The sequence below is a fragment of the Neoarius graeffei genome, chromosome 7, assembly GCF_027579695.1.
Source record: "Neoarius graeffei isolate fNeoGra1 chromosome 7, fNeoGra1.pri, whole genome shotgun sequence".
NCBI lineage: Eukaryota > Metazoa > Chordata > Actinopteri > Siluriformes > Ariidae > Neoarius > Neoarius graeffei.
Window position 1 is genome coordinate 46,723,400 of NC_083575.1, and position 25,793 is coordinate 46,749,192.

The 25,793-nt window shown below is 40.7% G+C and overlaps 1 protein-coding gene across 1 annotated transcript; it reads right to left on the reverse strand.

Annotated features, from left to right (window-relative positions):
* Nucleotides 1-15,809: 15,809 nt before the first annotated feature.
* On the reverse strand, nt 15,810-18,825 carry znf503 (zinc finger protein 503). Its single transcript, XM_060924702.1, has 2 exons — nt 18,207-18,825; nt 15,810-17,723 (listed from the first exon to the last, which is right to left on the reverse strand). Exons 1-2 carry the CDS (start codon nt 18,459-18,461, stop codon nt 16,299-16,301), a joined length of 1,680 nt encoding a protein of 559 aa, XP_060780685.1. The 5' UTR covers nt 18,462-18,825; the 3' UTR covers nt 15,810-16,298.
* Nucleotides 18,826-25,793: the final 6,968 nt, after the last annotated feature.

Genomic DNA, 25,793 nt, shown 5'->3' on the forward strand with positions numbered 1-25,793 from the left:
GTGAACCCTTTAGAATTTTCTACATTTCTGCATAAATATGACCTAAAACATCATCAGATTTTCACACAAGTCCTAAAAGTAGATAAAGAGAACCCAGTTAAACAAATGACAAAAATATTATACTTGGTCATTTATTTATTGAGGAAAATGATCCAATATTACATACCTGTGAGTGGCAAAAGTATGTGAACCTCTAGGATTAGCAGTTAATTTGAAGGTGAGATTAGAGTCAGGTGTTTTCAATCAATGGGATGACAATCAGGTGTGAATGGGCACCCTGTTTTATTTAAAGAACAGGGATCTATCAAAGTCTGATCTTCACAACACGTTTGTGGAAGTGTATCATGGCACGAACGAAGGAGATTTCTGAGGACCTCAGGAAAAGTGTTGTTGATGCTTGTCAGGCTGGAAAAGGTTACAAAACCATCTCTAAAGAGTTTGGACTCCACCAATCCACAGTCAGACAGATTGCATACAAATGGAGGAAATACAAGACCATTGTTACCCTCCCCAGGAGTGGTCGACCAACAAAGATCACTCCAAGAGCAAGGCGTGTAATAGTCGGTGAGGTCACAAAGGACCCCAGGGTAACTTCTAAGCAACTGAAGGCCTCTCTCACATTGGCTAATGTTAATGTTCATGAGTCCACCATCAGGAGAACACTGAACAACAATGGTGTGCATGGCAGGGTTGCAAGGAGAAAGCCACTGCTCTCCAAAAAGAACATTGCTGTTCGTCTGCAGTTTGCTAAAGATCACGTGGACAAGCCAGAAGACTATTGGAAAAATGTTTTGTGGATGGATGAGACCAAAATAGAACTTTTTGGTTTAAATGAGAAGTGTTATGTTTGGAGAAAGGAAAACACTGCATTCCAACATAAGAACCTTATCCCATCTGTGAAACATGGTGGTGGTAGTATCATGGTTTGGGCCCGTTTTGCTGCATCTGGGCCAGGACGGCTTGCTGTCATTGATGGAACAATGAATTCTGAATTATACCAGCGAATTCTAAAGGAAAATGTCAGGACATCTGTCCATGAACAGAATCTCAAGAGAAGGTGGGCCATGTAGCAAGACAATGACCCTAAGCACACAAACCATTCTACCAAAGAATGGTTAAAAAAGAATAAAGTTAACGTTTTGGAATGGCCAAGTCAAAGTCCTGACCTTAATCCAATCGAAATGTTGTGGAAAGACCTGAAGTGAGCAGTTCATGTGAGGAAACCCACCAACATCCTAAAGTTGAAGCTGTTCTGTATGGAGGAATGGGCTAAAATTCCTCCAAGCCGGTGTGCAGGACTGATCAACAGTTACCGGAAATATTTAGTTGCAGTTATTGCTACACAAGGTGGTCACACCACACTCAAAAAAACCCCATTGGATTTACTTAACCGAGTTATGGCAACCGGTCCCACGAAACTATGTTAATTTAGATGTATTGAATACAGTTATGTTGAGTTTTTCAACACATAACTGTATTCAATACATCTAAATTAACACAGTTTCGTTGGACCGGTTGCCATAACTCGGTTAAGTAAATCCAATGTTTTATTTTTTTGAGTGCAGATACTGAAAGCAAAGGTTCATATACTTTTGCCACTCACAGATATGTAATATTGGATCATTTTCTCAATAAATAAATGACCAAGTATAATATTTTTGTCTCATTTGTTTAACTGGGTTCTCTTTATCTACTTTTAGGACTTGTGTGAAAATCTGATGATGTTTGAAGTCATATTTATGCAGAAATATAGAAAATTCTAAAGGGTTCACAAACTTTCAAGCACCACTGCATATCTAGATGTGTTAAACAGCTAAGAACATGGCAACTTTGGTGGCACATCACCCTATTTTTAGGTGAGCGAAAGTATGGGAATAGATAGTTTTAAAGTAAATTAAAGTAAATAACACTTAATATTTGGTTGCATGTCCTTTGCTTGTAAAAACTGCATCCACTGACATCACTAAACTGTTGTATTCTTCTTTTGTGATGCTTTTCCAGGCTCGTGCCACAGCTTCTTTCGATTGTTGCTTGTTTTTAGGGGGATTCTCCCTTCAGTCTCATTTTCAGGAGGTGAAACGCATGCTCAGTTTGGTTAAATTGACTTGGCCAGTCTAAAACCTTACACTTTTTCCCCCTCTGATAAAGTCCCTTGTTGTGTTGGCAGATTGTTTTGGGTCATTGTCTTGCTGCATGATGTCAATTACATTGGATGCTTTTCTCTGTAAATTGGCAGACGGAATGTTTCTATAGACATACGAATCCATTGTGCTGCTACATCATCAATAAAGATTAGTAAGCCCTTTCCAGAAGCAGCCATGCAAACCCAAGCTATGACAGTCTCCACCTCCACCATGCTTGACCGATGAGCTCATATGTTTTGAATCATGAGCAGATCCTTTCTTTTGCCACACTTTGGACTTTCCATCACTTTGGTAGAAGTTAATCTTGGTTCCAGAACTTTTGTGGCTCATCTCTGTATTTCTTTGCAAATTTCAATCTGGCCTTCGATTCTTACTGCTAATGAGTGGTTTGCATCTTGTGGTATGGTCTCTATATTTCTGCTCTAGAAGTCTTCTTCAAACATTGGATTCTGATACCTTCGCCCCAGCCTGTGGAGATTGTTGGTGATATTACTAACTGTTGGTTTTGGGTTTTCTTCACAGCTCTCACAATGTTTCTGTCATCAACTGATGTTGTTTTCCTTGGCTAACCTGTTTATTGTCTGCTTGTTAGTACACCACTGGTTTCTTTCTTTTTCAGGACATTACAAAATGTTGTACTGGCTACACCCAATGCTTGTGCAATGGCTCTGATCAATTTTCCCTCTTTTCTCAGCTTCAAAATGCCTTGCATTTGTTTAGCAACAAATACAGTCTTCACAATTGAAACCCAGGGTTCAAGCGAAGAGTAGACATTCAGAGCTATTAATTGTTTAAACAGTCATTCTAACAGGGCACACTTGGGCAACAAAGAACACCTGACAGCCACATGCTCAAATATTTTTGATAATTTGAATGGGTTGGTTCAAACAAAAGGTGTCATGGCATCCAGTTTGTTTAACACATCTAGATGTAAATATCAGGAAATGAAAGCTGAAATTCTTCAGTCGTATCATATTCATCTTTTGGTCTCATATCCAAATGTTTTCAGTGTATAGCAAAAACAGGCGGCATGGTGGTGTAGTGGTTAGCGCTGTCGCCTCACAGCAAGAAGGTCCGGGTTCGAGCCCCATGGCCGGTGAGGGCCTTTCTGTGTGGAGTTTGCATGTTCTCCCCGTGTCTGCGTGGGTTTCCTCCGGGTGCTCCGGTTTCCCCCACAGTCCAAAGACATGCAGGTTAGGTTAACTGGTGACTCTATGGCCAAGTTTACATTAGACCGTATCTGTCTCGTTTTCTTCGCGGATGCACTGTCTGTTTACATTAAACCGCCTGGAAACGCCGGGAAACGGGAATCCACCAGGGTCCACGTATTCAATCCAGATCGTGTCTGGTCCGGTGCTGTGTAAACATTGAGAATACACAGATACGCTGTGCTGAGCTCTAGCTGGCGTCGTCATTGGACAACGTCACTGTGACATCCACCTTCCTGATTCGCTGGCATTGGTCATGTGACGCGACTGCTGAAAAACGGCGCGGACTTCGGCCTTGTATCACCTTTCATTAAAGAGTATAAAAGTATGAAAATACTGCAAATACTGATGCAAATACTGCCCATTGTGTAGTTATGATTGTCTTTAGGCTTGCCATCTTTCCACTTGCAAGTGGTAAGTGATATGCGCTGGGATCACACACACAGCGGCTCAGTCCCGAATCACTGCTCGTGCGCTATACTCGCGCGCTCTGTGAGCTGCGCAGGGCCGGAGTGCACACCCTCCAGAGGGCACTCGCTGTTCAGGGCGGAGTGATTTGGAGCGCAGGATGCCTGCGGAGCCGAGCGTATCCGTGTATTGGTGTTGCTGTGTGCACGCGAATCGTGTATTGGTGTTACTGTGTGCACACTAATTGTTTTAAAAACGTTAATCTGATGATCCGCTGATACAGTCTAATGTAAACCCCACCTGAATTGACCGTAGGTGTGAATGTGAGTGTGAATGGTTGTCTGTGTCTATGTGTCAGCCCTGTGATGACCTGGCGACTTGTCCAGGGTGTACCCCGCCTTTCGCCCGTAGTCAGCTGGGATAGGCTCCAGCTTGCCTGCGACCCTGTAGAACAGGATAAAGCGGCTAGAGATAATGAGATGAGATGAGAGCAAAAACAAAAGAATTGGCCTTGCCATTCCAATACTTTTGGATGGGACTGTTTAAAAATTGCTTGCTAAAATTGATCACTTAAAAAACACATACACGTCTCCCATAACCCAAGAAGGTATGCTATATATAAAAGCATGGTGAGAAGAAACACGAAAGCCTTTCTAAAGAACAGGCCAGCAGGTGTGTTTTTTCGGTTGACTAATGTGTTCATGATCACCTGGTGATTCACTTCACCTGTTACTGCAAGCCATTCTTCATATCCCTGCCAGAGAGGTTAAATATTAGCCCCAAATATATGGCACAATACAACAATGGCTTTTGATTGGTGGCGTCCATAAAATGGAGTATAAATTACCTAGTAATGAATAATATAAAACCGCTGTGTTTGCTAACAAAAAAGTGGACTCCGACAGAGGAGTGACCATATTTTTCTTTGAACTGGCATTTAGACTGACAAAACCAAACATTTACAGCAAACAGATCTATTCATATTTTATCATACTGCTCCCCTATGAACACTGAAGGTAAATCATGCATCAAATATTAAACCAGTGTGTGTGTGTGTGTGTGTGTGTGTGTGTTTATATCTTGATGGGGACCAAATATACTCACAAAAACAGGAACATCATACAGTGGGGACAGCAAAAACTGATAGCACCAAAAGGTTTTATTTTGGTTGCTAAGGTTAAGGATATGGTAAAATTTCAGTGTGTGCATAGTTGCAATAGTAATTAGCTGCGTTAATAATTATGTCAGTGGAAGTTCCTCACAAGGATAGTAATACAAACACGTGGGAGAGTGCAAGTGTGTTTGTGTTACATCAGATATATCTAATGCATGTAACTTGCTTTGGTTCTTTGAAGGGAGGCTTTGTGGTTAATGCCTCATGTATTGTGTTTACGAGGTCGATTATTAATCACCTCCAAAGTCCACCTCCTCACCCTGCAGGACATTTTACCATACAGCACACTCAAGAGCAAACATTTTTGGGCACTGAAAACACATATGCTAGGAAATTATTTACTAGTGTCAAGCAAATTACAGTGTACATCTCATTCATCACATACATTTAATGAAAAATGTATACAGGGCAAACAGGCTATGTTCAGAGTATAGCACGTCAAAGCCAGAGGCAAGCAGGATTGTACAGTAATGAAACAAGCAATTTGTCAAACTAATTATGAATGATCTTCTTTAAAGTGCTTCTCAGTGAAGGCTTTTAATGCAGAAGGGGTTTGTCATGCTGGGACATGCCGTTATCTGAAAAAACAACTCAGAAAAATGAAACCTGAAAAGGTTCTGTGTGTGTGTGTGTGTGTGTGTGTGTGTGTGTGTGTGTGTGTGTGTGTGTGTGTGTTAAAGACAATATACCAAAGCTTAGGCCGGTTATGTTTGACTTAAAGAGAACACAAACTTTTTTTATTCAACATACAAGTAGATACTGTAAGCAGTGAACCATCCACCCGAGAGTAACAATAAAATTTCCTTTTGAGTAAAAATATACACATATTACTCATAAAATTTTCTCTGATTTGTTCTTGTTGCATGTCAGCGCCTCAACATGACAGCATGCCATCATGCGCAGGATTTGACTGACAGCACATCAATCTTACTCATCCTCCCAAAAGGGAAATGGGATTCTTGTCAAAATAGGAACTTGTCTTTTGGACGTGTTTCAAACCTATGCAGCTGAAAATGCGAAATAATAACTGTAGACACATGATTTATGATTGACATGGTTTGAAATTCCATATAAATGGTTTGAAATTCCATAAAATATGCACATTGCTGTATACCTAAAGTGATTCATGATTTTTGGATTCACAGATGCATTTTGAAACGCTGTGTCTGGTTTTACAGTCATTTCTAAAGCGCTAAGCAGGTTTTCATTACAAGCTTCTTGAAAATACCTACAGGGGGTGCTAAAAATGATACATCATCCCTTAACTGCCCACCCTGCATGCGTCTCTATGTAATCCCATTTTGATTAATTAAACTATTATAAGAGATAATAAGGATGAAAAGATCATACATTAAACTAATATATATTTTGAGCTGGGGCGGCACGGTGGTGTAGTGGTTAGCGCTGTTGCCTCACAGCAAGAAGGTCCTGGGTTCAAGCCCCGGGGCCGGCGAGGGCCTTTCTGTGTGGAGTTTGCATGTTCTCCGCGTGGGTTTCCTCCGGGTGCTCTGGTTTCCCCCACAGTCCAAAGACATGCAGGTTAGGTTAACTGGTGACTCTAAATTGACTGTGAGTGGGAATGGTTGTCTGTGTCTATGTGTCAGCCCTGTGATGACCTGGCGACTTGTCCAGGGTGTACCCCGCCTTTCGCCCGTAGTCAGCTGGGATAGGCTCCAGCTTGCCTGCGACCCTGTAGAAGGATAATGAGATCTTTGCACCACTGTGTAATGTTCTTTATATTATATGGGCATATCCACAAAATAAAACAAACAAGTTAATTAAAAGAATTTTAATTTTGAACCAGTTCACCATGTTGACAATGCACGTCCTGCAGCAGGAAAACACTGGGAGTGATGTTATCACAGTGAAATATAGGAAAATTTGTCACTCAGAGCCGCGATGTATTTCAGATGAAAAATGTGAGTTTTTCAACATGAGAAGATAAACTTCATATCTTCAAGCCAATGTGTGATGTTCTTTTTATTATATTGACACATTCACAAATAAAAAGTATCCAAATTTATCAAAACAATTCATCGATATCCTCATGAGCGACATATAGAGATTTATGTCACGGTTTTTGCTCTCCGTGTCCTGGATGTAGCTCGTATGAAAAATACAAGTGGCATACAGTATTTCCCAGTAAAACACTCATGTCCATATGAGCAATCGTGCTCTGATTGGCTACTCTACTACCAGGCTATCAGCTCATATACCATGAGTAGAGAAAAACAAAATGGTGGAGTGTGTTGCTGAACCAACTGAGGATGAAAAAAAACTCTACTTGAAAACAAAACCCCCCAAAATACAAAAGAGCAACAAAATATGGAATAAAAGTATTTAATGGTAAGAACATATCTTTTTCATTTTTCAAGAATTATTATTATAGCGGGCGGCACGGTGGTGTAGTGGTTAGCGCTGTCGCCTCACAGCAAGAAGGTCCTGGGTTCGAGCCCCGGGGCCGGCGAGGGCCTTTCTGTGCGGAGTTTGCATGTTCTCCCCGTGTCCGCGTGGGTTTCCTCCGGGTGCTCCGGTTTCCCCCACAGTCCAAAGACATGCAGGTTCGGTTAACTGGTGACTCTAAATTGACCGTAGGTGTGAATGTGAGTGTGAATGGTTGTCTGTGTCTATGTGTCAGCCCTGTGATGACCTGGCGACTTGTCCAGGGTGTACCCCGCCTTTCGCCCGTAGTCAGCTGGGATAGGCTCCAGCTTGCCTGCGACCCTGTAGAAGGATAAAGCGGCTAGAGATAATGTGATGTGTGTGTGTGATATTATTATAGCATTTTTCACAAATTGCTAGTCATTTCACCAGTTTGTTTGAATTTTTTTTTAGAGTGGTTCAAAAGCTCAAAGAAGTTTGAAAATGACATAATTGAAATGTCCAAGGAAGAATTAAATAAATGTCTAAAGCTATTCTATACCTCGGCAGGACAGCAAGACAGCGCTTTTTACAAAAGAAACAACATTAAAGTCAATTCGTGCAACTATCGAAAGGTTTTTAAGAAGTCCACCGAAGCGGAAATTTTTTTTTTCGGCGGTTTTTTATGAAGTTTTTATTTATTGAATTTGCAACAAATAGAAATAAAAATGCTCTGTTTCTCAAAATCCAGTGAATATGGATAGAATGAAATAATTATTCCACTCAATCTCATCATACATGGCTTATAGCCAACTTGGCGCTACACACCCCGTCAGCTATCAGCTCATGTGCCATGTGATTTCGTGGAATAACTGTTATATATGTCTACTATGTCTATATCGCTATACAGAGGTGGAAGCGACACCATATGGAGTACAGCTGCACATGATGGCACAAGGGTCTATGAAATGTGACTGTAGTGTTTAAAGAGGTAGCGGTTATCTGTTGGGGGTTATGGTACACACATATCCTCTGAATTCCAGGACACTACCATTTTCAGGTCAAGGAGACCATGGTAGGTGGCAGAGAGGATATATTGGTGTTGTATGAAGGGCATGAATAATTTACTGGTCAGGTGCTTTCTTGGAGCTCTCATCCCAAGCTTTGTTGAAATATTTACATTTTGTACAGGAATTGTTTCAGGTTTGTTTTTTTTTATCTTTGTCCTAGACCTTTTACAACACACTGCATACACTGGCGGTATATATACAGTATCTACTAAACTAGTTTCTATATATAATGTGGCCTCTCCAGCAAGAGAAAGTTTAGTTGTCCTTTTTGTGAGTGTGTGTTGTGTATGTGTGCTGATGTCTAAAAGCAGATGATGGATGTGTGTATGAAGGCACTCTTGCAGCTGTGATCTCCCACCAGATGTGTCTGGGCCAAAGGGAGAAGTTCCACACAGGCTGTCAGGACGAGAGTGCTTTCAGAGGAGACACAGGTGTTGGCCCCAGGACAGCTGAGAGAAATAAACTGTGTAGTGTTAGGACAATGCTTGCAGGAGGTTATTGGGGGGAGGAGGGGGGCTTTGGGTTGGGAAGATCTGCTCTCCAAATAATGTCTTAATAAACTCTTTTTGATGTACTGCTTATCAGATTATATCGTTAAAAATAATATGACTGAAATGAAGCTGTATGTAGAATGAGAGATGGTGCTATTGAATTCTAGAGCAGTTGGATCTGATCAGAAAAAAATAGCATTTAACATCAAGTTTTTGTAGAAACCACAAAGAAGCAGTACACAAGATTACGCCCAACAGTATGAACTGTTGCCGAAACACTACTCTATAGCTTTAAGATACTTTGCTTCACATTCTACAGCATGTAAAGTGTTGGGATGTAGCATTTTTGTGAACATGAAACTGTGAACAAAGCATCGTTTACATCCCCCCTCCCCTTCTGCACACAAAGTACCTACAATTAGATTACCAGAATGAAAACATTTTCCACTACACCATACGCATGTTTTCTAAGAGGGATTTCCTTCTTATTACTACTGCTTCTTTGTCCATAGGGCAAAAGAGAAGCAGGATTGAAGGTGATTTTGATCTCCTGTTTTGCAGTTAACAGTGAAGTACATTAAAGCAATAAAAATAATGGGAGGCCCATATTTCCTGAGGCTGCGTTGCCTAGACCCATTTGTCTCTTGGTCAGCTCCATTAGTTTGGCTTTGGAGCTCAGCAGCATCTGTCAGCCTCCACAAACACTCCAGATCAACGTGGGAGACATCTGAGCATCATCAATGCCTGTGTAAATATTGGATCAGAAGTTCTACTTGCGCACAATGCGAAATACCAGCAATCACTGCTTTACAGAAGTGAGGTCAGCTGCCAACATGCTGCCATTTTCAGAATAGCACTAATTTTGGTTACAATTTTACTGACATCAACTTGCCAAATAAAGCTGTCACCAATCACTTGAGTGCTATATGTTTAATTTCTTATTTGGTATGGATATAAGGAGATCAAAAACACAATTCCTCGCCAACATCTCTGATATTAGCATGAGCAGCGAGGCATGTTGACAGTCCATCATTAGGTCTGTCATGCTATCTGTCCTGAAAGGAAATGTGGCTGTTAATATTATTCAGTGTCTGCTCAAGAAAATGAACTTTCATCGCAATGCGAACATGCTTTAACAACCACACAGAGAGTGTGGCATGTAATTTTATTATAATCAGAAGTGTGTTCAAAAAATGTTACTTAGATTGACAGCATGATTTAAGTGGAATGTGAAAACTCTGGAAGCTGATACATCCCGGATTGAACAAAGTTATATGGAAAAGATGTGTAATGAATTTCCAGGAAAAATAAGTGTTTAAATATATTTTACATAATGCTCCCTTTCATGGAATAGCTTTAAATAGTTATGTTTCTCAATAAAATAGACAGAGGCAAACGTCCAATTTTAAAATTTGATCAGTTGATTGTAAAAAGCCAATTTACTATTGTATAAACAGTTGTAACAGAATGTACATGAGTAAACAAAATGTAAACAGTTAATTTACTGTAAATAACTTACTGTAATATTAAAGTTGTCAGCACTTAACATTAACGTAACATTATTAGACTGATAGTACTCTTAGTCTGTGAACTAGTAAACCAGTATCAGGATGTATTTATTGATAGAGACTTCAAAGCGCTTCTGTAAGTCGCTCTGGATAAGAACATCTGCCAAATAAGATCAATGTAAATGTAATGTAATGTAACATGTGTACAGCCTGAACAAGAACAATGGAATATGACTAAAGTCATAATGGCTGCTTGGTTGAGAATAGACAAGAGTTGGCTTCACTTTGAATACCGATAGGGTTCAGATGTAAAGGAAATATCAACCCAAAATATCTCTCAATAAGGTGTTGGGCCACCACAAAGCTGCCAGAACAAAGTCCATAAATGTCTGGAACTGTACCGGAGGAATGGACACCATTCCTCTGACAGGCATTCCCTCAATTAGTGTTTTGATGATGGTGGTGGAGAGTTCAACCACTTCACTCCAAAATCTCCCATAGGTTTTCAGTTGTGTTCAGATGTGCTGACTGCGAAGGCAATAGTATATGATTTATATCATTTTCATCTTCATCAAATTATTCGGTGGGTCACTGTGGCTTGGAGATGGTGGTGGAATTATCCTTGAAGTGACCATCAGGATAGAAATGTTCCATCATATCATCAAGGTAATCAATCAAAATAACTTTCTATTGATTTGGAATGATGCACTGCTCTAAGGGGAAAAGTATTACAGAGCCATCAGTTTCCCCCCTTAATTTGTCACCTGTCTATATATACAGTCTAGCAAATTATACTGGGTAATAACTGGGTAGAAATTCAGTGATCTTCCCTTTTGATAGAGATTTAGATCATTTCATATGAATGTCAGAGATCATACTACGCTGTAGTATGGACCCATTTTTGACAGCTTCTTTGACATCTATTTACATTGAACAGCCATCATCAAAGCCATCAGCGATCTCTCTATGCACCTAGGACCATTAAGTATTCTCAGACACGGCACTCATTTCCATAAAATATTCTTTGTCAAAACCTAAAAAGTGCAAATGAAACAGGCATAGAGGTATGATAGCAAAGGCCTATTTGACTGCCATAAATGACCTCAATTATGCACTTACAGAGCAAGAAGGCGCCTAGCAAAGTAGAAGCTTTGAATGACAAGCCATCACACGAGCCATTTTTCTTTGGGTCCATCTCACCTTGATGAGCACTCTGAATTTGTAAATCGAGAGAGAGAGAGAGAGAGAGAGAGAGAGAGAGAGAGAGAGACTCTGAGTGCTAACCAGAGCTGCCTTGTTCAATGAATGAATTGTTTGCTTGAGTCTCCATTACCGCCCTCTCTGGGAGCCTCGGCCGGGATTAATCTGTCAAAAGGAGATAGTTTAGCATTGATGAATATGACATGTGACCATTGATGATGTTGATTTTATCTCTTGGGATTAGCAAGATTTACTTCAGATGGGTAATAATGTCATTTGCTTGATGCAATGGATCTGTTTATGAGCTGATTAAATCACAGGGCTACTGCTTCGTTTCATGCTATTTAGTTTATAGCTCTATTACTGTGATCACAAAAGCTGTGGACAGTTCCTCTTCCTGTGTCACCATAAATCACTGTTTAAGATGGCTGCACTGCATTTAATCAGGATACCTTTTTAGTAGGAGGAAAAAGCAATCGCATCCAAAAAAAGAATGAGAGAGAGAAAGAGAGAGAGATTTGTTTCTGCTTTGCTTATGAGCATACATGTTTAAATTATTATCAGATTTAGATTTGACCTAATCAAGTAATACAAGAGCAGTCTTGAACAATGAAACCATCTTTCTTGCAATCTTTTTCAAGTGCAAGATTTTGACAATAAACCTCCTTGTTTCAATATAAAAGGATTTGGTGTCGTTATCTTAATCCTGTAAATCAAGATTTCCTGAATAAGGACCATAATGATCTCTGAGTCTGGTCTGAGAGTTCAGCAGTTTATTGCTACTTACATATTGACACAGCTGCTGCTCAAATCCATAGGCTTGCCATCATAGACTGTGGAACGTAGATGTACTTTGTCACACGCCAAGTAATTACATATACACTCTCAAAAATAAAGGTGCTTCAGTGGTTCTTCAAATCTCTGGATGGTTCCATGGAGAGTCAAAACTCTGTGATGAACCATTACATTATGCGAAAGGTTCTTCACATTGGAAATGGTTCTTCAGAACCTGGCATTCTCTTACCATTTGCTGGTCAATGCACATAGGCTATGTTTACACAAATCTGTCTTCACTGCTCAAACAAATGGTTTAAATGGTTCTTTAAAGAACTGTTGCATGAACGGTTCTTTGAAGCCCTGAGAAAGGTTCTTCTATGGCATCACCCTGAAGAACCGGTACTGGCGCCATTATTTTTTAGAGTGTATGGTGGCAGTAATTCTGTGCTAAGAACTCATGAGAAGAACCCTTAACATCCAGGTGTCTTCTCAGGTTTAGCGCTTAATGATGTCAGGTCTTAAAACAATGGCATGATAGTCAAGGGCAAAACAGGGGCCAATTCAGCTTAACAAGGCTTTGCATTTCAGCATAACATGGAAAAGCCTTGAGAGAAAGCTCTTTACAGTAGCCCATCAAGCCACTATTCATCTTTTCCAGTGTAATTAGTTATTCTAACACTCCCGGCATTAGTCTGAGTCATTGCCATGTATATGGAAGAACATTCAACAAAAGATGACACTGTTTCAACAATAATTAATGAGTGGTACAATTTTATGAGCTTGATAGGTGCTATATGGTTGAGCCATAAAATATTGTTTGTGTTGTTTTGACACAGTGGCAGATTTGAACAATGATTCTTCTCTTAAAGCCTGCGAAAAAAATCCTTGACCCTCTACTGAGTTGTGCAGTAAACCTCGATCCCCACACTCTCATACATTCTCTCCAGTTTTTGTTTACCACCATATCCTCTTCAGAAAGCTAGCATGAATGATGCACTGTTCTTCACAGAGTCAGCAGCATGCCTTCTTTTACACAAAAGCACAGTGGATGGTATCCTCTTTATTTATTTCCCACATAAACATGCTCGTTGCAGAGCTGATCAGCAGTGTAAGTTATGTTGAGGTACTAAGCCATGAAGCTCTGTGCTCCTCTTTATTCTCCTTAGCCACAGTAAGTAGAAGGCAGGCACAAGCAGGGTAATTTATGCACACATGTGCCTTGGAGCTCCTCTGATGACAGGCCCGGGAGGAGGGGCACATGATGAATGGCTTTCCATCGGGGACCGCCACACAGCCACCATGATGTGGGTAAAAATGGAAATTGCTCTCTTTCACCGTCATTACATCAGTTTAAAGCTTGTGTGGGCCTCTGGAACATACTCGAGTTGCTCTGTGTTTTTGTGTACTTTTTTTTTTTTAAGAGAGTGGTGTTAAATTATTGATGTACATAAATTAACATGATTAATAATTGTGTAGAATAACAAAGCTATATGAAGTTACAGGTCTATAATAGATATACTTATTACTCTATCAGGTAATAATTTATAGCCTAGTTAGTGCATTACAGGTCTGTTCATCATTAATCTAATTGGGATCCATTGCCTAATATTGATTGAGGCCCAATCTAATAATGCACAATGTGTTCATGGTTCAGAAAAGTTTATTATTAAATCGGATGACTTAAAATGACTCAGAGTAAAACTGAATCTTGACTAGCATGGAAAAAAACCTCAGACACACTGGAGCACACCTATAGGCCCTTACAGACAGTGCGAGCTGGAGACTGAACTGAAAAGGTTTTATTGATGTGAAAACGCTCGTTGTAAGCAGTCACTAAATTGCCTGCACATGCTAGTGATAGTGATAAAGCAGCTTGGCTCAGTCTTACTGCTGTTTTCGTCCTGATTTCTGTGTGTGAACCAAAATCCGCTTTCACTTTCTCCAGTGTACACGCAACCTCAACATCCCATAATATTCCTCCACTGTAGCCTGGTTATTGTTTTATTTATCGCTGCTTAATATTTTGAATGACGTAGCCTCTTCGGCCAATAAATAAATAAATTTAATAATAATAATAATAATAATAATAATAATAATAATAATAATAATCCGGTTAAATAGAAGAAAGGGAAAGTAGTAAATGAATCCATGAAGTGATAAAGGCCATGCGAGACTTTTAGGAGGAAAAAGTTTGATCTGCTTCGATACTGATCATTAATAGCTTATAAAAGTAAAATAAAATCTGCATTCCGACCAGAGTAATTATTTACGCCTTAAATACAAGTTAGTTTTTTGGGTTTTTTTTTTTAAATAACATTATCTGATGGGATTTCTTTCAAGAAATGACAGGCAAGAAAAAACAAACCCCACGCCTTAACTCTGTCAGATGAACGTTTTATAAGTTAGTTTTTGTTCTTCAGACTTCATAAAACAACGGAGTTCTTAATCTGATTGGAGAAAAGCCAGTAAACCGGCTAAAGTCATCCGATTATCAGAAAGCGACAGAGAAACTGTTACACGGTCTCAGGGGGGGAAAAAATCATCCTTGAAAATGCATGACAGATTTTTTAAACACAAGTTATTTCCACTTATATATATATATATATATATATATATATATATATATATATATATATATATATATATAAAATGTCCATAACAGCGCAAATGCTGCCCTGGGTTAGAGAATAAACGGTGACTTAAACAATATCTCCAGATCATGCCACGTTAACCACCTCAAACAGGTTATTATGGCCAGGTTTTTTTTTTTTAAACTTATTTCAACTACAGTAGTACATAGCCTATTTAATGTGACAAATACAAGCTTAGTTGTGAGCAGTGACTCCATGTTGCTGTGCACCATTACCCCATAGTCCTCACTGAGCACACAGCAAATCACTAATAAGCTCGAAACTGAGATAAATAAATCCACCAACTCAGTAAAATTACTTTACCTGGCGTTCACACATGCAAGTGTGAATAAGTTTTCAGAAAATATATTTTCTTGAAACATCTTATGCATTATATGAACTTTAAAGTAGCTACGCCTCGTTTTAGTGAAAGACAAAACACACACTGGGGGTTTAAGTCTCTCACGCACCGTTATTCTTAATATTTCAGAATACTGCGTAAAAGAAAGGAACTGAAAAAAAAAACCAGCCGAAATTATATATATATATATTTTTTAATCTGCGTAAAAATACTCGCCCTTTGTTATGACCTAAATTATTACATTTTGGTTTTTACCGTACCATCAGGACGTCTATTTTAAAAACAAGATATGTACTGACTTTATATGAAATAATTCATGTGAATTAAATGCCATAGACATATTTAATCAGGATTTGTGGTATTATAGGATTAATGGCACATTTTGTAGTGCACTTAATAATAATAATGAAAAAAAATTCTGCATAGTGACATGTAAATGAATGTAAATTGTATTGGTTGCATTAAAGAATACTGAGGACACATTTATGGAACAGAATTGTTTCTTATTATTTTTTTTCCAGAATACATACAAAAAAATACCAATTCTCTCTCCATGGTATACGCCTGAAAAATAACGGCAATTTGAAATTATGCGGACAATTTGGGCTTGAAAAAAAACAAACAAACATGCAAATGTAAATTATTTCTTTTTTTCTTTTTTTTTCAATGAGACATTAAATAAGAACGTACAATACAATCATAGCAATTTCAAATGAATGTTGAACTGAAGAACCCCTATTTTATTAGTACTCTAACATGTGTTTCACTTTTACCTACTGAGATTTAAACATAATGCACTTCTGAGTTTGCTCAAATAGTTTTCCTTTTTGTATTATTGTCCGCTTTAAGCTGACATAAATAAATACAGTGGAGTCCACGGATCCAGTCCTTCAGTGGTGCGTTGATATAAAAGTCTTTATATTTGAATCTTTATAAGCTCTAAATCTGAGGGTGTGTGAGTCCGTTTCACTGGTACCCGAGCGCTGACGCTGTAGTGAGTCTCTGGCCGTACAGTGCATATGGAGAATAATAAGGGCCGGTTGCGGCGGGAACGGGCACCGGGGCACCGGGGGTAGGTAACGGGCTCTTAGAGTACGGGTGATAGCGACTGCTTAGTCCGAGCGCGTGGTGTGGGCTCCTCAGTGCGAGTGTGCCGGGACTTCCAGGAGCTCCGGACGGTGGCATGTGCATGTGGCACGCCATGGCCGCGGCGGCAGCGCTGGCAAGGGACGACGAGCTCGGGTACCCCGAGATCAACTTGTCTGCTCCGGTGAAGGCTGTGTGCGTCCGCAGGTGGTTAAGCAGTTCCTCTGAGGACGAGAAGCGCTTGTCACACGGCCCGTTTGCCGACACCCAGTTGCACACGTGAGGCAACGGGTCGTTGGGGAGCATGAAGCCGTACGGGTACAAAGGGTGTCCGCCGAAAGACGGTGGCGTGGAGTGCACGCCGTGCAAAGGGTGCGTCGGGTACATGAGCGGGTATCCGGACTTGAGGGCCGCGGCGGCTGAGTCGTGCGTGCACGAGGCACCGGCCGCGCCCGCTAAGTGACTGGCACAGTGATAACTCAAGCAGTACGGGTCTCTACAAAGGCTGGCAGACATGATGGACGGTGGAGAAGCACCAGCTAAGGGGCTTGATCCAGCTTTGCTTGCGCCAAGGGAGCTGGCGAGCTGTGCGTTCACCAGACTTCCGCCGTGGGGCAGGAAGTGCTGAGGATAGCCCGCGTAGGCCCCTGCTAAACTTCCTGGGTAGGTCATGCCGGCAGGGGGTAAAGGGAAAACTGTCTGTCCCGGTTTGTATGGAGAAACGGGTGCCACAAGACCCGAGCCCAGAACAGCCGCAGAGGACGCAGAAGACACCGATGACGACGATTCCGACGTCGTGGCCTTGGATCCAGATGTGCTCTCCTGGTGTTGGTTGACCTCCACGTTAATTCCAGCACAGCTCACACTTATCCTGCTGTGGCTGCTGACGCCAGTAGCTCCAGAGCCGTCCGTACTGCACGTTTTATTACAGTCACCTTCTTTCTTTTCATCCCTCTCTCCTTTGGTCTCGGACGGCATCGGGGACGCAGAAGTGCTGGAATTGGGGCTGCCAGTGCCGGGAGTGAACGGCTGGCAGGTGGCGCTCGGCACACGGAAACCAGACTTCTCCCCGCTAGAAACCCCCGAGGACGAGTCCTTCTTATCTGCTGGTTTGGAGTACGGCTTGAAGCTCGATTTATCTTCCACGCCGATGTCGCTCAGCTTTAAAGGACCGGACTTGGTCTCCTTCTCGCTAGATCCATTTGATGTCACCGAGGAGAGTTTAGAAGAAGGCGGAGGGTCCGGTTTCCCGATCTGAGAACACGTTTGCGCAAGAAGAGCCAGCGGACTTTTCTTTGCGTCTAGCTGCGAGAACACACACACACACACACACACATACATACACACACACACACAAATAAATATTATTTTCTTAAGGAATCAACAAACACACAACAACTTGATAATGTTTTATGTTTACAGCCCATGTTGCTTTTCTCTCCAAACAGATCAAGTGCGATAGGCATCAGGGATCATGGACAGAAAAACAAAACATCCTGTGTCAGGAATTATATATATATATATATATATATATATATATATATATATATATATATATATATATATATACTGGCTGAAATGTCTGTATGAGCTGATAGAACAGGCTAGTGAGCGTTCCCCAAATTGATATAAACTTACAAGAAATGCGTAAAAGGCCAGCCTGTAGCTATTATTTCTGTTTGCAATAGGCAATGTAGAAGCATTTTCCTACCCACATTAGTGCTCTAAAGGCGCATTTTCGCAAAACAATAGTGGATTAAAACCTCATATGTTGAATTCATGTCTTACCTCGATGGGACTAACCGGAGTAGACGGTAACGGTTGGAGGTACTCCGGGTGCAAAATGTGTCCCGTGCGTGCCGTCAGCATTTTCACAACCTTGATGGGAAGTCGCTTGGCTTGCCGTAAAGGGTCCGTTGGAGGGACGGGATGGAGAAAAGGCTTGTTGATGCTCGCTGAGCTGTTATTCCGAGAACTGCAGCTTTCCCAGGCTAGATCGGTATCGCTATTTCTTCGAGCAGTAACAGAGGGCGATGTGCTCATGACCCAATTCTCATTTATTCTGTTGGCGTTTCATTCGTCCTATGCATCAAGAACTACTTCGAAGCGACCTTCTTCGAAATAAAGACAAGCTCGTATAATCCGTTCGCTCGTGGCAGACAGACAGACAGACAGACAGACGCACAGCGCGAGGGCTATCGCCGATCCGGAGCTGCGCGTGACACCACAGGCATTGCGCGCTCTGTTCTGCCTCCTCCCGGAGCTCCACGCGCTACTCCTCCCAGCCCGAGAACTGCCCGAAATTTTCACTTCAAAAGCAACTGAATTAGTCTGAGATTAAAGCCCTTGCCGCCTTCCAATCAAATGGGACCCCGAGGTGATTGGAGGGTCAAGGGGATGTGACGTTCTCCTTTCTCCAGCGCCTCTATTTTGACAGCTTGGGGGAGGAGATTCTGCAAAATATTTTGCTTCTTGTTCACGCCGCACTGTCTAAAGCCCGAGCAGCGCTCTTCTTGTTCAGGTTAAACTGGAAGTCTTCCATTCTATCCTATGTTTATTCATTTTCTAATCTAATAACTGGCATCAGGATTTAACCAGGGGTACGTATTAAAGAAGCCAGATGTGTATGATAAGTTCCCTATACACCCTTTTAAAAAAACTATAGAGGATACAGACTCCTTCAACTATTTTGAGCATCCATGCTGTATGGCTGTTATTAGTTAAAAAAAAAAAAAAAATAATAATAATAATAATAATAATAATAATAACCCAAATGTGCTCACGTTGTGCGTCTTACTGTCATTCTAAGATGCTGTCTGTCTGCTCAGTTGATTTGACAAGCAGTCTTGTGTGCAACAGAAGATCAACGTGTGGTGTTTGAATTCCCCAATCAGACACGCGTTGACAGGAGCAGACCAATGCAGTGATAGAGGGATGGGAATGTCACATGTTTTCAGCATAATATACACCGCCCTTCTATTTCTATCCCAACCCCTCAGTCAACTGTCAATTCTGCTCGACCGCAATCAATCAGCTATTTGTCAGTCGCTGTCAATCCTGCTGCTGATTTATGTCAGCTCTTGTAGCTGATTACAAGCTGCGGGTGACTGAGAAAAGGGCAAATGAAAAAGAAGCACCTTGGTACAGAGACACTTAATACGAGCGGAACAGTCCTCCTGTTTTATTCCGTGTGGAGGGAGGTAATGCAAAACCAGATGCGGGAAAACATGGAAATCAACCGTGCTCCTATTTCCTCCTGGTCGGACTGGAGTAAGTATAACTGAAATGCACCAAAGTATTTCCCCCATGCTGTTTCAAACTTAATTGCTGAATAATTTGTTGATCTGCAGAGAATACTACAGATTATTTTATGTGGACTGTATTAAAACTCTTTTTGTGCATTTATACCATGACCTAACAGTAAATGTAAAGAAAGAAGGCAAGAGGTTTTTAAACTGTTGTGAAAATGCACTGACTTAAAAACTGTTAATTGGATGTAAGTCCTGTAGTCATTGCGCTTTTGCGCTTAGACTCTCTCTCTCTGTATTTTTTTTTAATTTAAAAATCTATATTCACATGCATTTTTGTAACTTCTGGAATAAATTGGTTTTGCTCAGAGTATCTGGTTGTGTGGTGTTCTTGAGTATTGAGGAGTCGAACAGATCCAGGCCTGCGTTCATCATCCAGGTGCACATGCAGTGCAGGAAGTGCACTTTTGCTTCACTATACACTTTCACAGTTACACAAGTCTTCCGCTTTCGGCTAGAGTAGGTTATATTACCTCTTTTGCACAGATGTAAGCGTACCTCAATTTGAACTTGGAGACAATAATTACATGCATGTCCCCTGAGGCACTGTATCAGCTCACTTGGAATGTAATAAAGCATAAGGGGGGGAAGAAAAAAAAAGGGGGGGCCCAACAAGTTTTATATTAATGCATCAAAATGTATTTTGCATACCAAAAAGCGATGGGGATGTAAACTGTATTTGAGAATAAGGAGGAAGTGTGTGTGTGTGTGAGTGAGTTTTTTAGGGGAGAAAATGCGCTGACCTCTTCACCGCTGATTGGGCTAATCAGGGCTGAGGCTCCGGGCAGCTTTTCAATGCGCTGCGCCTTTCATCTCCCACTGGATGGAGGCGCTCAATTAAAAGCCTATCAGTTTGTAAGTAAATCAACGCCTATCAAAGTTGTCACATCAAACAAAACGATTATTATTGCAACCCGCCTCCGCCATTAATCTCTTTCGGCGTTAATCCGGTTGACAGGTCATCTCGGAGAGCAAGAAAACCTGGAGTGGACAGTCAGGGGCTGAAGTATGTTGGCTAATAATAATAATAATAATAATAATAATAATAATAATTTTACACACACAGCTTTATTCAGGAATTTCTCTTTTTTTCTCATCAGTGAAAATTAGTGCATTAAAATGTACTGTACTGTAATTTTTTTTAAGTTTAGCTAAAGCAGGTAACTCAGAAATTATACCATTATTATAATAATTACAAACTCATATATATATATATATATATATATATATATATATATATATATATAATCTAGCCTAGATCATTGCATTATTTACAAATGCGAGCCTACACATGCACATGATGTGATGAGTTTATTTAGTAAAATACTGTACAAGTTTAGTGCACATTAAAATACATGGATAACACAAAGTGTAAACACTTATTTCCATTGTGAGGTCCATATATTTTCGACTGTAAATTAAACGCGAGCGGATTATTCCGTTACTTACAGCCTTTTTACGGGACGGACGGACGGGGACACACACACACACACACACACACACACATTTTTTCCCCCTGTTATGATACCGACCATGAATTTACAAAAATATTTCCTGCAGACACAGTTGGGGGGGGAAAGAAGATACAAAACAGTCATAAGGTTAGTTTTTCCTTTGTGTGTGTGTGTGTGTGTGGGGGGGGGGGGGGGGGGTTGTTCGCATAAAAAGTCTTTTAGTATATATTTTGTAGCCTGGGACTAGGGTTAGGAAATTCATTTCGCATCAGAAAACACTAAAGCGAGCAAAAAGCCCAGTGTTCAGATGGTCCCTCCTATCGGGCATTTAAAGTGCGGCTGAGGAGAAGCTCGCAGCTCAGCATGCAGAGATGTGTGTGATGGATAACAGGGCTGCTGTTCTTCTGCAGGGCCTGTCACTGTGGGACACACTGCGTGAGTTATTAGGGCAGAGAAGGGCAGCCATAAATTTCCAGCGCCAGGCAAAAAACTCTCTTTATTGTCTGCATGACGAATGGTCTTCTGAAGCAGACACCAAATACTTGGTATTACCCTTAAATGGGAACACATTTTTCAAGGCCATAATTCATGATATTTAAATAGAAAGTTTTAAACGTTTCCATATATTTCACGTCGGTGACATGTTTATGAATCGCTCTCTCCATCTAAATATAACTATTTGCAGCGACGAGGAAAGTGGACTTTATCACACGGACACGCAAAAATAATGCGAAAAGGTGCGGAGTTTCATATATAAATGAAACAAAGTAAATAATTATATATATATATATATATATATATATATATATATATATATATATATTTATTAGTGGGGGGTGTTTGGGGGTATTTTTATATTTTGTTTTTACGCACGAATACTTCTCACTTTAAAGAAACACAAAATCAGTGTTATGCAGTGTCCATTTCAGTCTCGGGATTTGAACCTTACTGTGTAGTGTCAATAGTGACACTACACAACATGCGTTCCACAAAAATAATAAGGGGGGAAAAAAAGGTCTCGAATAAAACCCAAAGACAAAACAACTTGCAGCTCACTTTACCTGATATCATTAGGCTACAGAGCTCCGAAAGGGAAACAAACATTAAAAACTTTTTCCAAACTTTCTTTGTTTTTGTTTGACAATATATTTATATTTCCAGAAATGAACTGTACATTTAGATAGGTTTGCTAATACTCAGCTCCTGCCTGTCATGTGCTCGGATCCCGCAGCCTGCACGCTTTTCTGCTGTGTGCGCACTCTACAAAACTTCCGCCTGTGGGAGGAGCCAGATGACGCAGAGGAACACGTGACTAATGGCCTAAACTGATGGGGCTGGGCTAACATACACAGTCTTTTCATCTTAAAGGATCCTAAAAGCAGAGGATAGTTCATTAGGTATATACATAACTATAAATAACCAAATAACCACGAATGTGAGCCCTAGACAAAAGCCTTTCCTGAAAAATACACTATAAAAACAATTAAATGGAATAAGTGATATTCTGAACTCAAAAAAACATACTGGAAGCTCTTCACAAGGGTAGTAAGATGTGTGTGTGTTCTACTAGAACTAAAATATATTCACTAACTCAAATTTCATCAATATGAGAAAGTATGTAGCTTTGCTCTAACACACACACACACACACACAACCCAAGAAACTGGCCTGTTTCCCTGGGGTATAAATATGAAGTTGCACACATGTAAAATATCTTTTGTCACACAAAGAAAACCCAAAGAACACAAAAGAGACAAATGGTTGTTGGCTGGCCCAAGTCAGGTAATGGACATTTACAAAACAAAGGAGAAAAAAACAATCATTTAACAATTCCAGTAATCACAATTACCCAAGAATTGGAATTATGTATACAATGAGTGGAATGGTAGAAGATCATAGTTTTAGAATTGCACAGTTTAGCTGAGTCTTGTGTTTTGTTAAGTTTCAAAATCAACTGTTTACTGCCACTTTTAAATCTCATCTCATCTCATTATCTCTAGCCGCTTTATCCTGTTCTACAGGGTCACAGGCAAGCTGGAGCCTATCCCAGCTGACTACGGGCGAAAGACGGGGTACACCCTGGACAAGTCGCCAGGTCATCACAGGGCTGACACATAGACACAGACAACCATTCACACTCACATTCACACCTACGCTCAATTTAGAGTCACCAGTTAACCTAACCTGCATGTCTTTGGACTGTGGGGGAAACCGGAGCACCCGGAGGAAACCCACGCGGCACTTTTAAATAATAATAATAATAATAATCTCATCTCATTATCTCTAGCCGCTTTATCCTGTTCTACAGGGTCGCAGGCAAGCTGGAGCCTATCCCAGCTGACTACGGGCGAAAGGCGGGGTACACCCTGGACAAGTCGCCAGGTCATCACAGGGCTGACACATAGATACAGACAACCATTCACACTCACATTCACACCTACGGTCAATTTAGAGTCACCAGTTAACCTAACCTGCATGTCTTTGGACTGTGGAGGAAACCGGAGCACCCGGAGGAAACCCACGCGGACACGGGGAGAACATGCAAACTCCACACAGAAAGGCCCTCGCCGGCCCCAGGGCTCGAACCCAGGACCTTCTTGCTGTGAGGCAACAGCGCTAACCACTACACCACCGTGCCGCCCCTGTTCAGTGTTATTTTAAACACAAAAAAGTTTTTTAAGTTGTACATTTCTGTACCAAACACTGGTTTCAAAATTATTGGCACCATTACAATTAATATTTTGTATCCCTGCCTTGGAAGACTATCAAACGCTGAGTCACTTCCTGTAATGTCTAAAGGTTAGAAACACATGGAGCTGGATCTTAGTCCACTCCTCCATGCAGAACATTTAGACCTGCTTTATATTCTTATATTGTACATGTGGATTTCCTCTTCGGTTCAGACCACAGGTTTTCAGTAAAGTTCAAATCCAGAGACTGAAATGGACATTGCATAACACTGATTTTGTGTTTCTGTATTGATTTGGAAGTATATTTGACTCATAACTTTGCTATAAGCTATGTATAGCCAAGTCTGAACTCCCTGGTAGAGGTAACCAGTTTTGCTCTGAAATATCCTGGTACTCAGCAGAATTCACGATGACATCAGTCTTCACAAGAGCCCCTGAACCACCATCAACAACCATAACCCTGTAGCATCAGTGATCCACCTCCATGTTTTACAGTGACTACCAGGTGCTTTTCCTTGTATCCAGTCCACTTTTGTTGCTAAACAGGTTGCTAGTGCTTATTAACCAAAAATTCAATTGTAATGACTCGGTAAAGTTCAGTGGCTGCATTTCGTAAGATGCTCCCAGGAAGGGCTTTTCATGCAACATTTCCCAAACAGCTTGCTATTATTATTATTATTATTATTATTATTATTATTTAAAAGTGGCAGTAAACAGTTGATTTTGAAACTTAACAAAACACAAGACTCAGCTAAACTGTGCAATTCTAAAACTATGATCTTCTACCATTCCACTCATTGTATACATAATTCCAATTCTTGGGTAATTGTGATTACTGGAATTGTTAAATGATTGTTTTTTTTCTCCTTTGTTTTGTAAATGTCCATTACCTGACTTGGGCCAGCCAACAACCATTTGTCTCTTTTGTGTTCTTTGGGTTTTCTTTGTGTGACAAAAGATATTTTACATGTGTGCAACTTCATATTTATACCCCAAGGAAACAGGCCAGTTCCTTGGGTTTTGTGTGTGTGTTAGAGCAAAGCTTACATACTTTCTCATATTGATGAAATTTGAGTTAGTGAATATATTTTAGTTCTAGTAGAACACACACACACACACACACACACACACACACACACACACACACATCTTACTACCCTTGTGAAGAGCTTCCAGTAACAATTATTAATGCACAACTGTTAATTGAAAAGCATTCCAGGTGACTACCTCATGAAGCTGGTTAAGATAATGCCAAGTGTGCAAAGTGTCATCAAGGTAAACGGGGGGCTACTTTGAAGAATCTAAAATATCCATCCATCCATCCATCCATCCATCCATCCATCCATCCGTCCATCCATTATCTGTAGCTGCTTATCCTGTCCTACAGGGTCGCAGGCAAGCTGGAGCCTATCCCAGCTGACTATGGGCTTAGAGGCGGGGTACACCCTGGACAAGTCGCCAGGTCATCACAGGGCTGATACAGAGACAAACAACCATTCACACTCACATTCACACCTACGGTCAATATAGAGCCACCATTTAACCTAACCTGCATGTCTTTGGACTGTGGGGGAAACCGGAGCACCCAGAGGAAACCCACGCAGACACGGGGAGAACATGCAAACTCCGCACAGAAAGGCCCTCGCCGGCCGCTGGGCTCAAACCCAGGACCTTCTTGCTGTGAGGCGACAGTGCTAACCGCTCCACCACCATGCTGCCAATCTAAAATATGAAAGATGTTTTGTTTTTTAACACTTTTTTTTTTATTCACCACATAATTCCATATGTTCCCTATGTTATTTTATAGTTTTGGTGTTTTGAGTATTGTTCTGCAATGTAGAAAATAGTTAAAATACAGAAACACCTATGAATGAGTAGGTGTGTCCAAACTTTTGACTACTACTGTATACGTGAGTATGAGGT

What these genes read in the sequence shown, in the direction of transcription:
- znf503 (XM_060924702.1), bottom strand. Translation starts at nt 18,461, where the DNA reads ATGAGCACATCGCCCTCTGTTACTGCTCGAAGAAATAGCGATACCGAT. An exon ending in CTCCGGTTAGTCCCATCGAG is followed by an intron (nt 17,724 to 18,206) that starts GTAAGACATGAA and finishes GTGTTCTCGCAG; the next exon opens with CTAGACGCAAAGAAAAGTCC.